The sequence below is a fragment of the Nerophis ophidion genome, linkage group LG04, assembly GCF_033978795.1.
Source record: "Nerophis ophidion isolate RoL-2023_Sa linkage group LG04, RoL_Noph_v1.0, whole genome shotgun sequence".
Classification (NCBI taxonomy): domain Eukaryota; kingdom Metazoa; phylum Chordata; class Actinopteri; order Syngnathiformes; family Syngnathidae; genus Nerophis; species Nerophis ophidion.
In genome coordinates this window covers 57,044,904-57,063,004 of record NC_084614.1, presented here as the reverse complement: position 1 = coordinate 57,063,004, position 18,101 = coordinate 57,044,904, and the positions used below count along the sequence as shown (strand labels likewise).

Genomic DNA, 18,101 nt, shown 5'->3' with positions numbered 1-18,101 from the left:
TCCATGTGGGTTGTAGGGCTATGGTCCTGCACTGTATTCCAATAGACTTGCTGCTGTTTTGGTAAAGAAGGTGGTGGTTGCAGTTGTACCTGTATGGGTTTAGGGTGTGAAAGCAATGAGTGTTGCTCTTGCCAAAATGTGGGTCGTTGAATGGGAGGTGGTGTCCTATATTGTAGTTGCCATGCTGTTAATTGTTGTTGCTCGGATGGATGGTGTAAAAACAGTGGTGGAGTTGGTGGTGAAGCTTGGCTTAACTGCTGCAGTGTGGGGGGTTGATAGTCTGTAGCCAGAGGGTTAAGAGGGACTGGTGGTTCCTTGCTTCTCTTTAAGTAGGATTTCATGCCATCAAAGGCTGTATGAGAGGAAGAATGAAGGCTGGAAGCTTTTAAAACTGCTAATTTTGCATCAGCATCTGCCAATTGAGCATCCAGGTCCATCATTTTTTTTTTCTGATTCTTTCCCTCTCCTCTTCCAATTTCTTTTTGATCTTTTCTTCCTCCTCTTCGAAAGCATGTTTTTCTTTTAGAGCTGCAGAGCGGACAGCAAGGGCAGCCCTTTCAGCCTCTGCCAGTCTGCGAGCTGAGGAGGTGCTTGATCTACTAGAACCAGAGTGTGTGTGACGCCCATGTGATTTGTGACTCATAACATTACTAATGCTATCATTTGGATACATTTCATTTTCCAAATCCTCAATATTTTCCAGGGTTGGTGTTTTTATCCAGGTGTTAACATGCTCAATAAATTCATGTACACTGATTAATTTGGCTTTGTACCGTTTTTCGTGTTTGATTTTGTCCTCTGTAGGTGGAATTGGTAGGAGGGATTGGTGTGCACTTGCAGCTTCCTTTTTAACATTGAGATATTTGGTGAAAGCAGATTGCACTTCCATTTTGTCCGCTCCATTTTCCATCATTTCCATGATATGTTTCTGCATGTTGCTTGCCTTGTTTAATTTGGATCTTCTCTCCTTCTGAAGTGTTTCAATTCTGTGCATTAGGCCTTTTGGTGTCATTTTCACTGTGCGTTTTTTTTTACATCAGGTGTTTGATATGTGTCCACCTATTTTTCCATCTCTGCAGGCTGTGACTGATTTTCAATCATCTCTGACAGTTCAGCCTGTGAGGATTCCATTTGACTTTTAATTGTGTCACCAATAGAATGTGTTATTTTTGACTCCATTAACGCATGATCATGCATTTCCAAAGCATCATATTTTCCTTTCCCAGGATCCATGTTTATACACAACCCACAATTCAAAATCAAATAAAATATATGGAAACCTTGTAATGTCACTCAAAACACAAACATCAAAAACCGCAATTGTTCATTTGCATTTGTTCAAACCAAAACCTCACCCACGAACGGGCTTGCACATGGTATCATAAAACACCACCATGTATTTGAAATGTACCCACCAACGGGTTGCAATCATGCACAAAACCTCATAGAAAATACCCACTAACGGGTTCAATAACAATAAATATTAACCACCAATGCATTGGATTTTTTTGTTGCTTGTCTGTGTGCACACACTGTTATATGGCCATATATTAACCCCTGTAGCGCGCTACATACCTTTACTTGATGCTGGCCCGTGACTCTGTTATTGTCTTCAAAAGATTTTCTTCCAAAAGAGTTCAATATCTTCAAAAAGAGTACAAAACTTCAAACAGCGTTGCGTGTCCCAGCGCTGCTCAGCTGTCATTCAAAACGGTGAGGGCCGCAGCCGCCGTGGCTTTTGTTCGATCAGCGCGGCATCCTCTGTCTGCCTGCCGCTGCGTTGCTCCTGGCCCGAAACGATCCCGTCCACTGTCCTCCCGTCTCCTGGTCCAAACGAGGCGAAACAGCCCGGCCTAGGGCTGAACACCTTCCCTGCGTGATGATAGAATGTCCAGTATTGTGGTTTTGTGTTTGGATATGACAATCCGTTTATTTTTGAGCTATCAAATTAAATCAAATGTAGGTTGTAAAAGAAAGTATGCTGACCTTGGCTGGCATATTGATACAGCATTGTCACAACAACTCACGTCATGTCACGGCAAGGCACGACACGACAAGGTCGAAAACTGTTTGTCTTCCAATCGCCCTGTGTGCTCACACCTGGACCCAATTTAAATAGGCTACCATGGTAACCACACCATTGCAACAGTTCCACCCCTGTTGACACTTCCTGGTTCTCAAAAGGAAGTGGGCGGAGCAATCTGCGGAAAAGGAAACTGAACATGAACTGAGGCCAGCAATTAATTAGAGAAAATAAAATAAAAACAATATAAAAAAATAAGGACATTTGGCTCCAACACATGTGATGCCATATATATACAGCAGTGGCAATTACTAAGCGAAGTGTGGAGTTTGCATGTTCTCCCTGTGACTGCGTGGGTTCCCTCCGGGTACTCCGGCTTCCTCCCACTTCCAAAGACATGCACCTGGTGATAGGTTGATTGGCAACACTAAATTGGCCCTAGTGTGTGAATGTTGTCTGTCTATCTGTGTTGACCCTAGGGCTGGGCGATATATCGATATACGCGATATATCGCGGGTTTGTTCTCTGTGCGATATAGAAAATGACCATATCGTGATATTCGAATATACGTTCTCACGCAGTTGCTTTTATCTGCAGCATCACAATACAGGCTCTTTTTGCTCTTTCCTGTCTCTCCTTCTCACAGACAAGCAGGCGCAACTTCTTACATACGTTACATACTGTCACGTCATACGTCACATACATATACGTCCTCGCGGAGCAGAGAGGTAGCAGCGTGGTTAATGTTAGCTGTGAGGCTAGCAGAGCCGTGCAAGTGGTAATACGAGAGAAAGAAGGTGCGAATGAAGGAAGAATTAATTCCCAAAAAAACAGCATGGGGTCCATCGTCTGGCGGTGGTTTGGCTTCAAGTGGGAATATGTCGAACAGACAACCGTAATAAGTCAAGCATGCGGCACAAGCGTTGCTATAAAAAGTAGCATCACTGCTAATATGTAGTATCATTTGAAAAGTCACCTGCTCGAGAATAAAGAGAATTTCATAACGTCCGTAGTAAACTACCACATAGCGAAGGACGAATACTATTTGATTTCCTATTATGCAGCTCATTTATATTTGACACTTAAAATGTCTTTGACAATCTTGCCATTTCTGTTTTGAAATGACATGAATGTTTGTGCCACTGCTTAATAACTGTTTAATAAATACAGTTTTGGTCAATTGACTTGGTTATGACTTCCCTCTCTGCATGAAAGTTTAAAAGTAGCATATAATACAGTATGAAGAAGAATGTTTTAATGTAGACACATAAAATCATCGTGCTGCTGTGATTATATGTATCAAGTGTTCATTCAAGGCTAAGGCAAAATATCGAGATATTAAAAAAAGGCCATATAGCCCAGCCCTAGTTGGACCCTGTGATGCGCTGGCGACTTGTCCACGATGTACCCCTCATTCCGCCCGAATGTAGCTCAGATAGGCTCCAGCACCCCCCGCTACCTAAAAAAAAGGACAAACGGTAGAAAATGGATGGACGGATGCAAGCGAAGTTCAGCCTCCCCAAATAAAAGTGGTCAAGTACGTTCTTTTGTGTTTTCATTTCATTGAGTAAATGCGTTAGGATGCGTTTAAAACTTTTGTTTGGATTCATCTACTTTGGCAACAGTTGGCACGACTTTTTTCTTTGAAGTGGTAGCGTCACAGTGCTGCAGCTAAACAGACAATCATTGAATAAATGTTCGACTTTGTAGCGCCCACGGACGTTGAGCGACGTGATAGGAGTGATCGAAAGGGGGTGGCCGTGCTTCCGCATGATGATTGGATGAGCTGTTTGGGAATCCCTGTTTGATTGACAGCAAAATGAGGGAATCAGCAATCTCGGAATATACAACACTGCCAATTCCGTTGTTCCTATTGATATGGAGATATTTATAATTTAAAAGTAATTTTCTTTGTAAAATCTACCATGTTTATATCTTTTGTCTGTTTTTGGAGACTGCACTTAGGTTTACGGAGTAGCTGAAAAATGGCTTCCATCACATTTATTATGTTGTATTAAATGTGTCTAAAACTGGAACATAAGTGTCCTAAAATAAGGGAGCTGGTCGGATCTCTTAGTAAGGTGGCTCGCTGCAGTCAGACACATTTTTAGAAACGAACTGCATTACATTATTTACAATAAATAAATCGATTTTCAACGAATAGTAATCGATTTTATAATCGTCCATGTCCGAATTGCGATTGATCTAAAAATCGATTATTTCCCCCACATCTAATAATACATATACATATGTATATATACATACACACACAAATAAATATATATATGTATACACATGTATATACATACACATAGACTATATATATATATATATATATATATATATGAAAAATTGTCCATGTCTGACTTAGATGAATCATGCGCATTATTTGAAATGCACAAGATTTTCTACCTTAGCCACTATACGGTCAGTGATCAGATCAATGCAAACATTAATTAGTGGGGAGACACCGACTCGCTGGTAAATTCACAAGAACTTTAGATATAATTGATACCAAGTTTTGTACAAATAAAATACGTGCTTTAGGTAAAACATTTGAAAACGTTCCTGGATGACATGTTAACAATAAAATTGTTTTTGTCTACAAATATTGGGGTCTTTACTTAAGATAATTTCAATCATGCAAGGGAGTAATCACCTGTGATGAATCATGATTAATCCACATTCCAAAATGTGATTAATCTGATTTAGAAAATTATCATTTGACAGCTATAATCATTCTTGTTACTTAAATTGTGTTCTAAGTTGCCTTGTTTTCCCTTTGGATAGAACCTAATATTGTTTTTTTCACTGGTTTTGTCAGGTGTATCATTTGTTATCTGAAACAAGAAAAGTAATTTATATACCTATTATACTTAAAATGAAAGGCAATTTGAAAATATTCCAGCAGATTATATACACAATGTTGTTTGTAATGCTATGTAGTGTGGGAGAATGAGAGCAACCTTCGTTGCAGCCATTTTTTGGTCTGTCATAATAGACCGTCTGTCAGCTTTCGGACTAATTAGCGTTGTCACGTCGTGTTTTATACCCGCCTGGCTGCTCCAATGGCACCTCTCGCTCTCTTCAGCGTGTCTACTTAGCACAAACAAAAACGCACGTGACTGAAGCCTGTGTACGTTGGGAGGGGCTCTGTTGTGGATTTGTTGCAGCGGATCAGTAAGTGTACTAGTGGGGAAATCACGCTTATTTATACCTCGCTGTAATCCGTGACCTTTGACCTCAGCTCGTCTCTCGATCGCTGTTCAACTGTATCGCCTTTGACGCATCACTTCATAAGCTGTGCGCATTAAAAACACGGAGCCAGACGTGTAAATCCACTGACACATATATGGTCTGGATAGACTCATTTAACATGTGCCTGGTGTTATCACAGTACATGCATCTATTATTCTGAAATGTCAACTAAAAAGCTTGGAAAAACATATCTAATTCACTTTCATCCAAATACGTGCCAAAATTTAACAGTCCATCTGCCATTACAAACATTTTGGAAAGTTTCACTGTTGATTATACGCTAGTTTAAAAAAAACAAAAAACATGTCTATCATTTATTTACCGTATCCATTTTATTTGAATTGATCTATTTTTACTATTAAAATGTTTATTTGTGCAGTTTTATGTTGGAATACATTTTTCTAGCCAAGTGAAAATAAAGGAACCTGAAAAAAAAAAATCGTTATTCTGCAATACACACAAAAGTGGGGCAAAGGGATGTGCACCTTTATCTCGGTTTGCACTGACAGTTATTGGCCAATGCATAAACCATTTTTGACATTTTTCAGGATTTTGTTTGTTGGCAGGAGTTATTGTGGTACAGTGCTTCTCAGTTATGTTCTATTAAGCCCCCGAGAAAGAAGAAAACATGTTGCCTCTCTTTCTGTTGTGCGACACAGGAGGTAGGGGCCAAACTGTAGAAATGGATGATGGGAAATCAGGGTACCTGGGTTCCAAGGTGGATCTTCTCTGTCGGTTCATCAACAGTTCGCCGCCCGTCAAAATCTCGCAGGTACTGCTCCACTTCAGCAGCTTGGCAACAGACAGTAGGCCTTGAATAAACAATAAAAGCATTATTACTCTTTGTTAACTCAATAAAATATCTTTCTCAGGCGCTGACCCACACTTCTTCTTTGAATCCCCTTCAAGGTGACATGGCAGAAACTGGTGAACGGCACCAAGCAGAACTTGGCCATTGCCAACCCCTCCCTCGGAGTGTCTGTGGCCCCGCCCTACAAGGACCGCATTGCCTTCAAGAACGGCGCGGTGAGGCGGCGCACCCCGACTCTTGAAGACACCACCATCACCTTCTCCCCGCTGCGCCTGTCCGACGAGGCCACCTACATCTGTGAATACACCACCTTCCCTGCGGGCAACCGAGAGAACAAGGTCAACCTGACTGTCTACGGTAAGATGATCATCTTTGTCAATTTAACACATAAAAAGATTCAGATTGGAGCCAAATATGGTTCCAGTTGGAAAACACTACTTGTTACTTCCAACTGGTCACACAATGATTGTTTGTGTAACAAGAACATTTTAGATTTTAGATCCTTATAACTGAGAAAATGCTGAAATGTTACTAATACGGGTTGCATTCTTACACAAAATATAGTAGCTGTAGGCCAATTGCCCAGGGTGGCATCTTCTAGAAGTGATCAGTGATTATGTGGCACGTGTACCAATAGTCAGAGTGGTGTATAAAGAGAGTATGGCAAACTAAACAACAGGCGCCATGACTGCTACCAAGGACGTGTGTGGTTGTGACCGGATGCGTGCAATTGTTGTCGTTTTGACGTTAGTTTTTCTGAAGAAATAAACCAAAATAATACGTCTATAAAAAGGCGCCAGCGCCCCCCGCAACCCCAAAAGGGAATAAGAGGTATAAAATGGTTAGATGGATATATATATATATATATATATATATATATATATATATATATATATATATATATATATATATATATATATATATATATATATGCAAACACCATTTCCATATGAGTTGGGAAATTGTGTTGGATGTAAATATAAACGGAATACAATGATTTGTAAATCAATTTCAACCCATATTCAGTTGAATATGCTACAAAGACAACATATTTGATGTTCAAACTGATAAACATTTTTTTTTTGTTGTTGCAAATAATCAATCATTAACTTTAGAATGTGATGCCAGCCACACGTGACAAAAAAGTTGGGAAAGGTGGCAATAAATACTGATAAAGTTGAGGAATGCTCATCAAACACTTATGTGGAACGTCCCACAGGTGTGCAGGCTAATTGGGAACAGGTGGGTGCCATGATTGGGTATAAAAACAGCTTCCCAAAATCTGCTCAGTCTTTTACAAGAAAGGATGGGGCAAGGTACACCCCTTTGTCAGCAACTGCATGAGAAAATAGTCAAAACAGTTTAAGAACAACGTTTCCCAAAGTGTAATTGCAAGAAATTTAGGGATTTCAACATCTACGTTCCATAATATCATCAAAAGGTTCAGAGAATCTGGAGAAATCACTCTACGTAAGCGGCATGGCTGGAGACTAACATTGAATGACCTTGACCCTTGATCCCTCAGACGGCACTGTATCAAAAACCAACATCAATCTCTAAAGGATATCACCACATGGGCTCAGGAACACTTCAGAAAACCACTGTCACTAAATACAGTTTGTCGCTACATCTGTAAGTGCAAGTTAAAGCTCCACTATGCAAAGCGAAAGCCATTTATCAACAACATCCTGAAATGCCGCCGGCTTCTCTGGGCCCGAGATCATCTAAGATGGACTAATGCAAAGTGGAAAAGTGTTCTGTGGTCTGACGAGTCCACGTTTCAAATTGTTTTTGGAAATATTCGACATCGTGTCATCCGGACCAAAGGGGAAGCGAACCATCCAGACTGTTATCGACGCAAAGTTCAAAAGCCAGCATCTGTGATGGTATGGGGGTGCATTAATGCCCAAGGCATGGGTAACTTACACATCTGTGAAGGCACCATTAATGCTGAAAGGTACATACAGGTTTTGAAACAACATATGCTGCCATATAAGCGCTGCCTTTTCATGGACGCCCCTGCTTATATTCAGCAAGACAATGCCAAGCCACATTCAGCACGTGTTACAACAGCGTGGCTTTGTAAAAAAAGAGTGTGGGTACTCTCCTGGCCCGCCTGCAGTCCAGACCATTCTTCCATCAAAAATGTGTGGCGCATTATGAAGCGTAAATTACGACACCGAAGACTGTTGAACGACTGAAGCTCTATATAATACAAGAATGGGAAAGAATTCCACTTTCAAAGCTTCAACAATTAGTTTCTTCAGTTCCCAAATGTTTATTGAGTGTTGTTAAAAGAAAAGGTGATGAAACACAGTGGTGAACATGCCCTTTCCCAACTACTTTGGCACGTGTTGCAGCCATGAAATTCTAAGTGAATTATTATTTGCAAAAAAAAATAAAGTTAATGAGTTTGAACATCAAATATGTTGTCTTTGGAGTGCATTCAATTGAATATAGGTTGAAAATTATTTGCAAATAATTGTATTCCGTTTATATTTACGTCTAACACAATTTCCCAACTCATACGGAAACGGGGGTTGTAAAAAATACACAGAAGGACTAAAAAAAAAAAAAAACTTAATAGCCTCATTTTGCCAAAATCTTCATTAGCTTTGGACCAACAATCGTGGAGACATTTGGACTTTTGTATGAAGTATGTCAACTGTGGTGGCTGCCCCTATGTATTTGTAATCACTGTAGGTATGACTCATTGTGTATTGTTGTAACTGATCTTTACTTTCTGTAAAATAGCAAGTGAATAAGTGTACTTTTGTACTTAATTCCCCATACTTCGGCACAATAACTCAGGTATGGTAACATTAGCGAGCAAGATATAGAATATGGAGTGATTTTTGGTCCAGAACATATTTTGCTTTATTCATTATTGACATATTGTAACAAGTCTGAGGAACACTGCTGCTGTAGAGGGTGTCGCAAGGAGGAGGGGGTAAAAGGAGATTCATATTTATTTGTGCTTCGCACTCATTTGGTCAGTAAATTTATGTGCAGGCGGGATGCTGGCGCCAGCATACCGCTCACATGAACAGCTTAGCAAGTAATACTCACTACCACAGCGCAAAAGAGCAGAGGGTCATTACCTCAAGCCACTATCGCACTCATGGTGCTATCAACACCAACGCAAGACATGCTGGAAAGCCCATGAACACACTTCCCCAACACACTACAATACTATGAACATGCACACGAGCAAATTGTGAGTGCATAGGAGTTGGGTGGGACATTATTTAAAAAAAAAAAAAAAGTGTCAACAAAACATAATGTAAAAGAACATCAAAGCCATCCGGAGGAAAGAAGAGGCGAAACATCCCAAATATTAATGTATCACTTTTAGTATCCCATATTAAGTAATGGATGTGATAATATAAATATGTAAATATGCTATTGTTACTTGGCTGTTAATGTGATATTACCAAACGGGGGTAACGGAAAGAGGAGTGGGGGTTGCCTTGCATAAGATACCATTAAAGCTATAACCGCTACTATGCAGGACCAGTCAAACGTTTCCACACACCTTCTAAAATCTAAATGAAATACACGAGAAAGGGTTTCCAAACTATTGACAGACTGTACTTAACTTTGTTGTTTTTGTACTTGAAGGAAATACTGCACTATTTTTTTTTAAATGTTGCCCATCATCCACAATCCTTATGTGACACAAGAACACACGTCTTTCCCTTTTCAGTGCGCTTTAAACAGTGAAAAAATACTGTTATGACTGCAGCAACTATCAATGTAGATGAATCCATTCCACTGAGAAAGCCAACTAAAAACATCCAAAAATGTCCAACACTGTTTTAGATTCATGCTGCAAATATATTTTACAGTATGGACCGGTAATATAGTAACAGGCACATTCATGATAACATGTAATGTTTAGAGTATTTTGGTCATTTTAAGCATTGCTACAACTTATTTCGTGAGCACATTAATTTCACTAAGTGTATGTAACACACACTACATCCGTCAACAACAACAGCAAAGAGAGCATTTTCCGTGTTGGGTACCAATAAATGGCAGAATTTGTGAGAGCCTTGGATCGTTATCATACCACTATTGCTAAATTATTTTAACAGGAACATAAAAACATTGACTTTAAATTTTCGCTCTCACTGGGATGCTGACTGAAGGGATTGTTGTATCTTTCAGCACCTGTCCTTTCCTTGGGCTGTCAATTCAGCATAATACTCACTCCTCTGGTTAGAAAAAAGGCTTCCCAGTGATGTTACGATGGTCTTAAGCAGCGTTCCATTTGTTGAAAGCCACATAGTATCAAGTTGGTATAGTGTGGGTTTTCAAAGTTGACCAACTTCTCGGCTTAGTGCCACTAACTTCTCCTATAGGCTTGAAAGTGTAACATTGAAACATCCATCCATCCCTTGCATTTTCTACTGCTTGTCCCTTTTGAGGCCGCGGGGGGTGCTGGAGCCTATCTCAGCTGCAGTCGGGCAAAGGCGGGTTACACCTTGGATGAGTCGCCACCTCATCAAGGCATTCCAATTATTTAGTACCGGTATACAAATGTAGTTAGCTCTTACAATAAAAATCTTGCTATAGCTTGGTCAAAACGAATGAATAAAAGACAATAGCTTTGTTAATATGCAGGACATGACATGACAATGGAGCGTTGTTGGCGTTTTTTTGGATGTTTGCAGTGTGCTTTATAGGCGGAATATATAAATCTCAATCACCCGCATTGTTAGTCACCTCGTACTAACAGTTTTTTACTATTTCAAACACACCGAAAAGGGAATGAGTGTGTTCTTGTCTCACTTATGGGCAAAATAAAAAAAAAGAAATTTTCCTTCATCTCGCTACAAATGTCCTTTAACTAACTACATTTTTGTCCTGTTGACGTCCTTGTTTAGTGCGTCCCACCACACAGATGACTCTGTCTACGCCCACATTGGTGGCTCGTGCGTCCAACCTGAAGACGCCGGTGGCAACCTGCATCTCCGCCAACGGAAAACCACCTGGTGTCATAAGGTGTGTTTTATAGGAACCTTTAAGTGTTGCGTTAGAAAATGTCTTTGTTCAGTAATTTTTAACAGCATAAAATATTTTGCCAAGGAAATTCATGATAAATTATCTTTTGATTATTGTTATGGAAACAGATCCAAACTAAAATGGGGCAATGTGGAGACTTGACAGATACTGTGTTGACCCAAATATAAAATGATAACTTTTTTGAAGCCAAGGACAAAATGCTTATTTTAAAATCATGGTTTTAATATCAGTAAGTAACAACTATCATATTTCCTAGCTGCTGTAATGTTATGTGACAATTCTACGGCATTGATCACCATTCCTCTGTTTGGTAACTAGAGAGATACTTTCTTTCTAGCAGGTGTCACAGATGCATCTCTCCAGGGGCCTCATGTATTTAGTTTAAATACGCACAAAAACCTGCTGTACGCACTTTTTTACAGCAAGGTTGAGATGTATTGAGAGTGAAATGAACGTGGAAGTGTGCGCGGCCTTAAGCCAACTTCATGGCTGGCGACCGCACATTTCTCCAGGCTGTGGATACTTTGGCGACACGCAGACGTGGCCGATCGGGCTTTGCCAACACTTGATTTCAACAATGTAAACAAAGCAAGGCAACAAAATCCACTTTTTCGCCAATGCATTCCATCCATCCATTTCTTACCGCTTATTCCCTTTGGGGTCGTGGGCCCTCCGCCCAATTGTAGCCAATGCATTCAATGCTTCATATTCATGAGGACATGACTCCAGCACCTGTGCTTGTCCACTCGGACAGACAGCTGCAGCTGGGGGTTGCAGCACAAATTGCACTGGGTAGGGTGGAGGAATTGGCCGCCTTTGTGTCATGTACAGGTGTTACAGCAAGTAGCTCTCCTGTGTGAAAATAATACATTGAGCAATTAAACAAGAGTCCAAATATTTCGTATCCTTTTTGATAGCGCTAGCATTTTTTAATTTAAAAGATTGCAAAATAAATATTACAAATTTTTTACATGAATCTCAAATCTGGCTGTAAGCAGGCTACTGTACAAACAAATTTTTGCTGAAAGTTACATAAATTATATATATATTGGGGGTAATCTGTCACCAAGCTCTTAAGTTTTACGTATCAGTGCAGCGACTATTTTTTCAAACGAATGCAGCTGGGATAGGCTCCAGCACCCCCGTGACCCCGCGAGGGATAAGCGCTAGAAAATAGATTGATGGGGTGCAGCACTAATTTATCTACGGTCGCCTCGTCAGTTTTGGCTGTGCACATCCATCTCCTTTTTCAGCTTCATCCTTACTGAAACATTTTTTTTTAATTTCAGCCTCCAGAACTCGGAGCACAGGCTCACAATTCCACTCCTCTGTCATTCTCTAAAACCACGATAAAGAAGCCCCTCCCTCTGACTTTTACTGAATTTTGATTGGGCAGAGCATGCAGATCTCAGGCATTGCTAATTTTTTCAATATGATTAACGTATTTATAAGAGGGCGGTCAATTCCATGTTGATTAGAATGTCACAAAGAAATGTGTATGGATTAGACTTTAATACATCTGAATTTTTTTTTTTGCATACCAAGTTTTCTGGATTTGAATACGTGAGGCCCCAAATCAATAGCTTGCATGAGTGACAGGAAGAAAAGCTCTGACACCACCTGCTGGTTTACATGTACACATCTACATGCTTTACATCATTTTCAGACTTTTCTGTGAGGAAGAAACTACCATCTTATATCAGGGTATTTACAGTAAATGCTTGTCTCCATCGGTTAGTGCGAGGTGGAGTGTTCTGCATTCATTTAACGATATATTAGAAGCTTTTTGTGACATTTGAGAGGGTAAAGAATACCGCACTATAAAGTAATGGACAAACTCAAACGCACAGAAAGCATTTTGTGTTTTGTAAATATAACCATGTGATGTTCCTTAATGCAACTATAACAAATAAACCCTTGTTCCATGCACAGGTGGGAGACAAGGGTGCCGGGCGAAGTGAGCACCCGTGAGTACAAAAACTCTGACGGGACGTTTACCATTCAGAGCGACTACATTCTGGTGCCCAGCAGAGAAACACACAAGGAGACGCTCACTTGCGTCACCTTGTACAACGATGAGGTGTTCACTGACAGCGTCACCCTGGATATTCAATGTAAGTCCTCAGCGATATGTTGTTTACGTTACGCAGTAGCTTGAGAATCCTCATTTTCTGTGTGCTCCAGATGAACCAGATGTTTTAGTGGATGGCTACGACGGAAACTGGTATCTGAACAGAGAGAACGTCCAACTGACCTGCCAAGCCGATGCCAACCCAGCCGTTTCGCTCTACCAATGGAGGCTGTAAGTTAAGAAGAAAGTTTATTCAGAAAACCCGCTAGATGTTAAGTTTCTCTTCCACAGGATTAACGGCTCCATACCGAGCAACGCTGAGATCCAAGACAACGCCCTCATCTTCAAAGGGCCGGTCACATATGATCTACAGGGGACATATGTGTGCGATGCCACCAACAGCATCGGGACCAGGTCAGGCTTTGTGGAGGTCAGCGTCATTGGTGAGGAAACATCTTAGCATGCAGTGCATATAAAGTACTACAGCGTCAGCCTAATGTTGGTGGTGTGTTTGCAGAGAAGCCTCTACCGCAGATCGCCACGGGTGATGTCATCAGCGTGGTAGCCTTGTTGCTGGCGGCAGGAGTGTTGATGGGAATAACTATCACCGTGCTGGTGCTCAAGATCAGGAGCAGGAAAGATGACGGCTCGTATGTAAACATTTCTGTCAAAGTCAAATCTAAGAGTAGATATCTGAAATCAAGGACAACAATACCTATAACAGGATACTTTGCTTACATTTTAGACACATTTACATTCTGGGTCAGCGGTAGAAAATGGATGAATACATTCTGGGTCATCTCCGAATTAAACTGGACTTCACAATAATACAACTTGTTTTGTAATGATAACGTATTGTATCATAGAAATGTATTTAAATAAAAGTTAAACTAAAATATATATATATATATATATATACATACACATATAGATATATATATGTATGTATGTATATGTATGTATGTATATATACTGTATATACAGAGCTCAAACTTAACCACGGCAACCGTGGCACGTGCCACGACCGCCCTCTTCATTTGCCGTACTGGCCTAACAAATTGACCAGCATCTGCGGCAAGAACATGCCATGACCGCCCTTGACTTTTTACTTGTTAATGGGAAAGGTATGTAACAATAAACAGTATAATGATAATTAGTAACACCGTCTTTTTAACCTACCGAAAAAACATCATTTGTTAATGCATTTTAGGTATCACAAAGTCAGGCGCATGCGCACCAACGTCATTAGGCTTGATAATCATGGCCGAAGAGATTTCAGTTTAACGTCATTTTTCCCTCTCTTCCCGGCGTACGTTTAAGAGTGCACTGCTGTTAGATGGCGATATGTGTGGACAATATTGGAGACGGACTCATCTGATCCCACACTAAAAGTACACAGTAAAAAAGAAAAACTATTTGATGTTGCTTTCATTTTGTCAATACAACGTCCTTCAGCTGCTGTGACTGAGATTTAACATGAGGAGACATGCAGCAGGCGATTTGTTGTGAATGTTGTCACAACTTGTTTATAAAAGTCTTTAGTTTGTTGACTGGGATGTTCACTCGTCCTTTATTTAACTGTAAACTGTGTCAGTGTTCACTCTTCAGATAGAATCAAAACTAACTCAAATGTTTGGTCATCTCAATTGAACTGAGCGCAGGCTGTGAAGATTGTGTATTCGATGTGAGAGGTGTCACTCCTGTTTTTTTTTTGTTGGCCAAACTGTTGTACTGAACTACAAGGAGGCTTTGGAGAAGAACAAAGCTTGTTAATTAGACGTCATCTTCATTAGCCAAACTGCTTTGAGTTTTATATTGATATAAAAAAGTGAACACCATGTTTTTTTTTACCTTACTTGGGTTTTTTTTTAATTCACAAAGGTATTAATTTAAAAAACATTCATGTCACACAGCATTTTATTCATGTTTTATTCTGTATAGATAATTCCTATAAGACATATTTCGGCTCAAACTCTTAATGGATATGCCCTGATACAGCATCTACACGTACATATAAATGTGCATAACTTTAAGAAAAAAAATACATCCTTCCAAATAGAAATAAAGGCATCATGTAATGACAAAAAGCTGACAAGTTGATATTATTAAAGAATAAAAAAAGTAATATTTGTCTTTTGATATATTGATAACGTTTATCCATAGCATTTTTAATAAACAATACAAATTACATGATGGTAATACGTTCACACCCCAAATCAGTAAACATGATTTCAATATTGATAACAATTATCTTAATTATCACTTTTGGTCATAATTGGCAGCGCTAGATCTCATACATGAACACTATTTTTATCTATATGGACAAGTGCAGTTACGTCTTATGGTCATCAGCTGCCATCTTTCAAAATTCCATCCATCCATCCATTTTTTATCGCTTGTCCATATATATATATATATATATATATATATGTATATATATATATATATATATATATATATATATATATACATACATATATATACTGTATATACATATATATATATATATGGACCCTCCTTTAAGATAGCACTTGCCTTGACCTTAAAAAGTACAAATTCTATATATACATATATATAATATATAAAATGTGTATGCTATATGTATAGTAAAACATCAACACTAAAACGGCAACCAAAAATAAAAAACTGTTATTTTATTTTATATTTGTTTTGGTTGAAGTTGCGCAAAATAATAAATACAATAAAATAATAAATACAATAAAATATAAAGCCCTTTGTAAAATGTAATAAGTGATAGCAAAGCCACTGCCACCCTTGGGCCAGGTTTTATTATGCAAAGTATTACATACTACTCAATTATTCACAGCCAATATTGACATTCATACAATGTACACTCCTACTATTTACTACTATTGATGATAATTGATCCTATTTTTTATTTTGTTTTTGCTCAGAGATGACTCTCCATCAACAAAACTGTCTCAGCCAATACGGAAAAGAGCTGCAGAAGATATTCAGGTACATACTACCGTAAATGATCCACTTATAATTATTATGTACCTTCACAATTTTAAATGACATTGTTTTGAATGACGTGTCACAGATGTATTCATAAATAAAATAGATTCCACACCACCACAATAAAAGACAAAGAGCAATCTTCTCCTGCAATCTCTTCTTACAGCATTCCGGTCGTTTCTACGAGGAGCTTCCAAACACGGCGGACTACGTGAGCTACAGACTCGCCTGTAACAAGGAGGACTACCCCGAGCCGTACTCGCCCCCCATCAATCCTCCTCTGTCTTTCCTGCCACAGCACCCCTACCACTCCCCACAAGCCACCATGTGCACCAGCTTCAGCAGCTGTAGCACAAGCACGTCCAAAAACACCTTCTCGCCACCCTCACACACCTCCGCCATCTTTAAGTACCCCTCAGGCCTGTCTCCCCCTCCACCAGGGGTGGGGCCGTACACTTTCCCCAAAGAGCAGTATGTCTGAAGCAGCATGTTTGTTGCACACGACTCAGTTGGAACTTTTCCCAAGAGGAAGAAGGACTCTCACTTTGAACTATTTCTTTGTTTGACTGTCTGCACCAATCTCATAAGACATTTTCTCACTCCTTCTGTCCCATATTTTATTTTATATTTTTTCTAAAAAGGGAATATTCCAAACCTAATTTCTTGTACGTTACCGCTCAATAATGGTGAATTAATAGGGTTGTTTTGTAAGAAAGATAAATTATTGTATTTCATAAATTATATCTCATAATCAGTTTGATCCTGCACTATGACCACAATGCTTTACCTTTTTTGTGCTCATTTATTGTGTTTGTCTATTGACAAGATATTTTTATTTACTGGGGATTGTTTTTGTTGTTGACATTTATATAAAAAATGTGTTTATATCTGTTGTATCTCCTAGTATTCATTGACACTGGATGTTGAATGAAAGTTGAATTTTTAGCATTTAAAATAAAAAAATAAGCTTGTATCTGTTGTGTTGCATATTTTAAAAGATACTGGGCCAACGTCAAACTTTTACTACACATAATTTAAATAAAATACAAATACATAAAAAAATTATGATTAAATATGGCTTTAAATTGTATTAATATCACATTTATATCACGTGTTTGAATATGGAAATCGTTTTTTTTGTTTTTAAATGTGTGTCTTTCCAAAGCAAAAAATTGTGTAACATAAACAATTCCTCAGCCAATCCAACTAAATAATATATCACAAAATAAAAAAATATATAAATAAAATAATAATAATTACTACAAATAATGAAACAAATATTGTAGGTAGTAAATATGTAAATATAATTTATTTTAAAAAATAGCAAAATAAATATATTTTTTTAATTTATTGTGTGCTTAAAATAGCTACACACACACATATGTGCGCTTTAGACACCCTGCCTCGAAAATAAAATAATGTTTGCATTGGTGCCCTTCCAACTTGGTGCCCTAAAATATAAGCCCTCCTTTAAGGCAACACTTGCCTTGACCTTAAAACGTTAAAATTCGAGCCCTGTAAAGTGTTGGGAATTACCGGTATATGGGTTTTTCCATATACTGGAAAATGATAATATCATGATAATATGGTACAGTGCTCATACCTAATAAAGAAAAATTGTTTTAATCTCATTTTAATATTGTAATGTATATGTAAAACATAAATTACAAAGTAAACAACCGTTATTAATAGAACAACATAAAAATTAACATAGTTGTGTTTTAACTTGAGCAATAATATTTTCCTATCTTGTAAAAGGGGTTAACATTTGCGCTCATTTCAAGCAGCAATAATTTCTTTTTCAGGCTAATATTATAGTGCAAATTATAACAACAATAACAAAAACACTAATGAATGACAAAAGTGAGCAATATTACACTTACAAAGTCTAAACATTTGATACAATATACAGTCATGTATCTGATATCCTA

General features: G+C 38.6%; 1 protein-coding gene and 1 long non-coding RNA gene across 6 annotated transcripts in view; one reads left to right on the top strand and one right to left on the bottom strand.

The window, feature by feature from the left end:
• Window positions 1–17,064, top strand: part of nectin1a (nectin cell adhesion molecule 1a) — a 48,725-nt gene extending 31,661 nt beyond the window's left edge. For all 5 annotated transcript variants that reach the window (XM_061898560.1, XM_061898562.1, XM_061898561.1 and 2 more), the window contains 9 exons: window positions 5,941–6,053; window positions 6,191–6,449; window positions 10,982–11,099; window positions 13,053–13,234; window positions 13,305–13,422; window positions 13,483–13,634; window positions 13,709–13,841; window positions 16,107–16,170; window positions 16,337–17,064. In XM_061898560.1, the coding sequence (XP_061754544.1) occupies window positions 5,964–6,053; window positions 6,191–6,449; window positions 10,982–11,099; window positions 13,053–13,234; window positions 13,305–13,422; window positions 13,483–13,634; window positions 13,709–13,841; window positions 16,107–16,170; window positions 16,337–16,651 (1,431 nt within the window). In that variant the 5' untranslated portion in view covers window positions 5,941–5,963 and the 3' untranslated portion in view covers window positions 16,652–17,064. The remainder of the gene's footprint in view (window positions 1–5,940; window positions 6,054–6,190; window positions 6,450–10,981; window positions 11,100–13,052; window positions 13,235–13,304; window positions 13,423–13,482; window positions 13,635–13,708; window positions 13,842–16,106; window positions 16,171–16,336) is intronic.
• LOC133551628 (uncharacterized) lies at window positions 1,319–2,296 on the bottom strand. The gene is made up of 2 exons (XR_009806530.1): window positions 1,987–2,296; window positions 1,319–1,872 (listed from the first exon to the last, which is right to left on the bottom strand). It is a non-coding gene; the product is annotated as an uncharacterized LOC133551628 (long non-coding RNA).
• Window positions 17,065–18,101: the final 1,037 nt, after the last annotated feature.